Below are 7114 nucleotides of genomic sequence, written 5' to 3'. Positions count from 1 at the left end.
GAACGGAACTGGTGACAAAAAATCACAAATTTGATGCGTTACCACTGGTTGTATCTTGAAAAAGATGGAATCTTTCCTTGATCAGAAGAAGCGGATGAATTCTTTGCAGACCAGAAGAAATATATCATTAGATACGCAGCTAAATTGGAGCAGGGGGGTGTTGGAGGGGGGTCGACGGGGTTGCTGCAAGGCCGAGAAGGGTTTGTGTTGTTTGGAGGAGTCAGGAAGTGAGGTTTCTGGAATCCTGTCCCACTCACTCCATGCTAAGTGGTTGGAAATACGAGATTGGTTTCGGCAGATAGCTCAGGCCTTGCTCTCCCTGGCCAGTACAGATTGGAGGACGAGAACAAGGCCTGAGCCTGACGGTTTTTTAGACGCGTGATGAAAACGCCAGGCTAGTATGGGCCGGGATTCAAGAAACTCCTCTTGTAAGGCCAAGTTTGAAATAGCTATCTGCTTTAAGATTCCAAGCTGTTCTTCATGTCAAAATGTCGAATCCGAACCTTGGACTGAAAGCTTAATTTTTCTTGCACCTTGTTTTGTCGGCGCAGTATTTAGTCTCGGTTGCTTCCTAGCCATCTGTGTGTATGTACTCTGCGAGTTGTATATACGCACTGATTCATGACGTGTTTCTTATATGAAAGTAAATATTATACTCAAAATGTAACTACTGTTTTTTGTTTAGTTAGTAGTCGTTCCTTGCATGTGAAGATGTCCCGCTGTCCTTCAGGTGGCATCAGCAAGGCCAATTTAGTTATTCGTGTGAGTCATTAACCAGTGACTATCGTTTATACTTGTTGAACTGTAACATCAAATTAGCTTTTGATTTCTGGATTTCCATAATGTCTATGCACCAGAGTTCCTAGCACCTGGTTCAACTTGTATTTGAGAAACTTGTGTGGCCCTTCATTTTGCATTTAGCATTGTTACATTTCAGGATTTACAGAGTAAATACATCGTTTTCTATTTGCAGCATAAGTTTATGTTTTAGTGATCCGCGATCCATTTTAGATGGGACTCACTTTATCTCAGGGTCTTCTGGATTTATTTCAGTGGCCCTTGTAGTAATCTTGTTTGGCACATAATTCAAGATTACACTTTCTTGTTTCAGGAAAACAGAAGGATGAACTTGAAATTTAAAGCACCGCGGAAAAAAGAGTTAGTTGCCCTGGCCAAAGCTAACGTCAATGGTGAAGATAAAACAATTACAATAAAAAATGATTATCCGGAGTACCCTGTCCCTTATTATCAAGTTACTGAGGATTTTAATTTGAGAAAGGTCAAGGAGGTATGATAACTATCCATCTGTGTGATATTCCTCTCGCCTTGTTTTTTCTTTCCCAGTGCTGACTCTTGACATTCGCTCTTTCAGCTTATGCTAGAAAGGGATGTTGAGATCGCCAAGTCCATAGCAAATGACATAATCATCCCAGACCCTGCTCCCCAGGTTTGTGTTACCTTCGTTTAAATAATTTGATTGATGCTTCATTCAATTACATTAGTTGTCATATATGAACCTTGGATCGGAACATGTTGATTCACATGCCTGAACCATGCTAGCTTTAGATTCCCTTACTTTCTCCTCCCTCCTTGTTGCTGCCTCATGTTTGGGTTTATCTTTAGCCTACACCAACTTGCTTAGGTTACAAGGTTTTGTTGTTTTCATTGTTGTTGTCATACATGCACCCCCATAGACCACAAGACAGTTTATTTTGTTGTGCTTTTAGTTGGATAACTGATGCCTTTCACCTTTTTCAATTGTGATGGACTCCTCTAGTGGGTGGCTGATAACTTCTTGGACAAATATGCCGAATTGGAGCCCATCCTTGTAAAGGATAGTGCCCAGTGCTTCCTCCGACTCTTCCAGAACTGTAGAGGCCGGGGCATGTCATCGGATCTTACCATCACCGCACAAATCTTTACCTTCATTGTCAGTTTCAATGCCCTGCGCTGTGCAAAAGTCGCATTGGAGGGCATGGCACCTGAGCTCTATGGGATGCACGCCAATCCCAACTGCATAAACAGATATGGATACTTCCCGCTCCACGAAGCTGCTGAAAGGTTCTCTCTTGACATGATCAAGCTGCTTTTACGCCATGGTGCATCACCCAATGTGCGCACAGTTGGCAAGGATGTCATTGAGAATCTACTCCCGCTCCATGTCGCAGTTGAGAATACTTGCCTGCATAAGTATCTGGAGGACAATCTTTCTCGCAGCCATAATCATCTGGATTATATCTACAAGCTTATTCATCTGCTGTGTCTACCTGAAATGGTCTGTTTTACTTCCCTCCCTATACGAATTACTACTTTTGCAGGATGACGTAAAGAGTAACTATGTTCATACCATAGACCCCTGACAGGTTATAATGAAATTAGTGATACTAAGTACCGGGCATCCTTTCATCTCAACTTCTCAGAAAAAGTTAAAGTTTTCATTTATTAATCCTTTTTGAATTCATGTGCAGTGTATGTTCTTATAGTAAAGGGTAAAACTTCATCAATAAAATATACAAAAACTGTTGCTGTTAATTTATTTTATTTTCTTTGCCTTGGAGATTGTCCCTAATCCATATTTACTTTGATAGGAGGAAACACAACGATATATAGAAAGATTATTCAACATTACTTGCTTGCATATGAATGCTAAATGGACTTAGATTTTGTTCCTTGTTGTTTTACAGAAGATCTTCTTGGACACAACTAGACTGCTTGCAGCGAAAACAAATAATCTACTTCAAGAGCTCTGGAATTACATTGAGGATGGAAAAATTATGCAGTCTGCTATTCTACTACTGGCTGCTCAAGAGCAAATCCGTGGGGGCAGTTCTTCCAAGATGAATGGCAGTAGTAAGAAAAATGGGTTTGACATTATCAGTAAATGTGTAATGAGGCTTTCAATTGCCTTGAAATGGGAGAAAGGTTCACATGGAATGGCACAGGAGCTTCTGGAGCAAAGGAAGACACTTACTGATTGCGCGTGGCTGCTTGTTGATGTAATTTCCCATGCTGGTGAAGATCTTTCTGCATACATTCAAGCGCATTCTGCGGTAAGCGTTTTTTGGCATATTGCGGCTGCAGTGCCTCAGATGCCTTTTACTTAATATTTGTCTTTTTACTATTGTTAGTACTGTTGTTTAAGAAAACACATGCCCTAGTCTTAGCAACAAGATAATTCTCACCTCAACTGAAAATAATAATTTTATACTTGCTCTGCCTGGGTTTACTGGGCCGGGGGTCCAAAATGCTAGGACCAAGGCACAATGGAAATTTCTGGCGCTCTGCTCCGATTAAAGCGCATGGACATTTTGCCCCTGTTATTAACGTTAGCGGTTAATGCAAGAGTTGCTCCTGGATGTGCATGCTCCTAAGGCTAGTCATAGTGGGAGTAACTTAGGTAGTAACATAGCGCACTCCAATTTTTTTTGCTTATGTGGCATGTAGTTAATGAGGAGAGAGGTGTTTATAGTAACATAATATGTTACTGTAACATGGCACTTCCCGAGAAATGATGAGTCTACAAGCTAATAAATGAACCCACCTATGACACTACTTTTATGTTACTTTGCACTATAGAGGTAGTAACTTAGACTAGTGTCATATGCATGACACTAGTATAAGTTACTCCCCACTATGACCAGCCTAATATTTATGTGCTATGGAATTCTCTCCTCTTAATTATCAAGCCAGCATATCAGCGCCTTCAATGCAGGCGTAATTACGTGGCCTAGTAGGAACAGACGGCCCTAAGCTGCTCGCTGGCCTAATAAACATGGACAGAGGTAGTATTTGACAACTTTGTAATAAGCTTTCATTCTGTTTAACAAATCTATACAGAAATTAACTTAGTAAATCTAACACTTCTTCAAGATCATCGGTTGTTTCACAACATGTCGAGTCTGGTTGCATTGAGTGGCTATAGCATAGCCAACATATCTTCTTTCTGTTTGGCGGAGTTTCAACTACATTAGAAAAATCACAAGATTATGCTTCCCCAAAAGTGTTGTTCATTCTCAGTAAAAAAGAGAGCTTAAGAGCCCCATTGTGTTGAGAAGCTAGAGGCCTTTTTACCTAATGCTTGGGCCATGGGCTTAGCCCATAGCAGGAGCTTCCCTAGGTTTGCTCCAATAACAGTCCTCATTCATAAGATAGATTAGATATAATCTTGTCTGGTTGATCTGAGATAGGGTTGGATTAGTAATTAGTTATGTGAGGGGCTAGCTGGGAAGAAAGATTCCGGGGGAAACTCAACATTCACAAAGGGTGCCCTGGGTAATTGATCTGAGATAGGGTTGGATTAGTTATGTGAGAGGGGCTAGCTGGGAAGAAAGATTCCGGGGAACTCAACCTTCACAAAGAATGCCCTAGGTAAATGATATTGTTTATTATTTACTGTTATGAGTTTTAGTATCTGAATTCCAGAGTTGGTGTATTCTACCTGAAAGCCAAGTTTCAAACAATAATAAGATTGCAATACATTTGTATTATGTAGTATATATGAGGTTTTCTTTCGTGTAATATGGACGATGGAACTGTTATATATCGTTGAACCTTTCATTTTATTTTACGCCAATTTTGCTGCAATGTTAAGTTGTCTTGCTTAAACCAATAAACTTTTCTTGCAGCAATTATCTATCTCAAAATTATCACTAAACTACTACTTTTTCGAGCCCTTATCCCAGATTTGTACTTATTGTGCTAATGTTATCATAAAGCTGCATATTTTACCAGCTGGACAACTATGAAAAACATGCCATACACATGTGGCTCTGCTGACCTCAGAGTGGTTGACCTGTTGGCCTATCAGTACAGCTCATACTAAAAAAAGTGTAGTTTCCTGATAATATGTGTGAGAATGCGTAGTTTGTGAATATTTTTTCAAGAAGCGTATTTCTTTTCTCTTGCTTGATGCTATATATCAATTTAACACGTTCTCTAATATTTTTATCACTAAATTCTGTTCTTGTTAATTGAAAGAATCTCAAACCCAAGATGCTACTTAGATTCAGAAAATTTCCATCCACTTCACGTCGGTTTGTTGCTTGAATAGCTGATTCTTGCTCTAATGTTTAGCCTGTCATATAATGCAATGAGATACAAAGCCCTCTTATTTCTGAACACTTGGGAAAGGTGATGGCAGAGATAATGAGCGGATAATTAATGGGTGTAAAGCCATTGTAGTAGTTATTTTAATGAAATGTTCTATGTGAAAAGTATTAGTAACAACCAGCTTGTTATTAGTTATCCATATACTCATCAACATCAGGTCCCCTTTCTGGCTGCTTCTTTCCTTTTATTTTCAATCATCGAACAGACAAACAAACTGGAAGAACACCTTTTGTGCTTTATCTTCTAAGACATTACTTGATATTATTACACTGCAAAGGAGATTGCTATACGAGTTCATAATAGATACAGTTATTGATGATTTGTGCATTGAATTCACACACTACAACTAGAAGGAGCATATTAGTTCCTTCTCCAGTACCATATGCATTTTTGTCATGGAAATGCATATCTTACAATGAATACTAATTACATGCATAAATAGTGAAAACATTGGTGACAGAAACACTCGATCTCCATATTAATATTATCTGACATAGTGACATGAGTATAGTGTGAAATGCCAATTTTGTTTGTTCTGGGCTTCACTTATGTCTATTTTCTGGTTTTGTCACTAGCTTGTATCGTTTTTAGCAGTAAAATTGCCCATATCAACATCAATTGTTTGGTTAATGCTGTTGCATGGTGCATGAATACAGAACATGCTCTTGTCATTTCTCTTTGTTTGTTTCGTGGACACATGGCAGATAAATTGGCAAACATGAGCACCTCCATATTTTCATGGTGGCAGCTGTTTGGCATGATTCCCAGCTCCAAAAATTCTAGCTGCTGGAGCTGGGGGTGGTATATTAAGGGCGTTGACATGAGCCTTCTTTATTCATGTTAGACTGAAAATTTATGCACAAGGTACTTCATTTAGCCTACAAACTCCAGGTCCTCCAAGAAACTGTGAGTTGGAGCTCATTACAGCAACTTGTCTGGCCCCGCAGGACGGTTCAATGTAGTAGAACAAACACTAGGTGTATGCAATTCATGACTAACCTCTTTAAGTTTGTCTGAACTCCATTTGGATCATATAACCTGAAAAAGCCTGAAGAAATCGACACCTCTCTTTGGGAAACCAAACCAAAACAATTAAAATGATTTGAAATAGCTGGAATTTGAATAACTATAACATGTAGTTAAATATACAGAAGTGTGATGCAGTTCTTGATTCATACCTTTGAAGCGCCTAGATCATAACGTGTATTTAAATACACAGAACTTGTGGAAGCTAGCAGATTTTGCTTTAAAATAGACAAGATACATTAATCTGGATGAATCTGAATATGTTTGTTATGTAGTTTATATGAAGTGTGGTGGGTTTGGGAAATTTCTGGATAACTCTCTTCCTCTCTAGTCTGTACAATACATATACTGGTTTACATGGGCCATGTGGGCCAGATTCACACATATACAGCCCAACACTCCCCCCTCAAGATGGGTGATAGATATCTATCATTCCCATCTTGTCACACGCAGAATTACACTCCTTGACACTTAAACCCTTAGTTAAACAATCAGCCACTTGTTCTCTAGAGCTCACATAACTTATCCTGATTATGCCATCATCTAACTTCTCCTTGATGAAGAAGCGGTCTATCTCGACATGCTTGGTTCTGTCATGCTGAACTGGATTATTAGCAATGCTGATAGCTGATTTATTATCACACCATAACCTTAGGGGATCCTTCCTTATTACCTTTAACTCAGAGAGAAGATTTCTTACCCATAACATCTCACTCAAGCCTTGTGAAATAGCTCTATATTCAGCTTCAGCTGTTGATTTGGACACCACTGGCTGCTTCTTACTTCGCCATGACACCAAGTTTCCCCCAACAAACACACAATAACCAGAAGTTGATCTTCTGTCATCCAAACAACTTCCCCAGTCTGCATCACAGTATCCATCTATATTAAGATGCCCATTCTTCTTAAACCATAGCCCCCTTCCTGGATTACCCTTCAGATATCGGAGGATTCGATAGACAGCCTCTAAGTGTCCACT

At 39.4% G+C, this 7114-nt stretch overlaps 1 protein-coding gene across 1 annotated transcript; it reads left to right on the top strand.

Annotated features, from left to right (window-relative positions):
• The first annotated feature begins 711 nt into the window (after positions 1 to 711).
• LOC125529939 lies at positions 712 to 4776 on the top strand. The gene is made up of 6 exons (XM_048694366.1): positions 712 to 762; positions 1112 to 1288; positions 1373 to 1447; positions 1778 to 2275; positions 2685 to 3050; positions 4732 to 4776. The coding sequence occupies exons 1-6, from the start codon at positions 712 to 714 to the stop codon at positions 4774 to 4776; spliced, it is 1212 nt and encodes a 403-aa protein (XP_048550323.1).
• The last annotated feature ends 2338 nt before the right edge of the window (positions 4777 to 7114 follow it).

The sequence above is a fragment of the Triticum urartu genome, unplaced genomic scaffold (assembly GCF_003073215.2).
Source record: "Triticum urartu cultivar G1812 unplaced genomic scaffold, Tu2.1 TuUngrouped_contig_5961, whole genome shotgun sequence".
NCBI lineage: Eukaryota > Viridiplantae > Streptophyta > Magnoliopsida > Poales > Poaceae > Triticum > Triticum urartu.
This window is presented reverse-complemented; position numbering and strand designations above follow the sequence as displayed.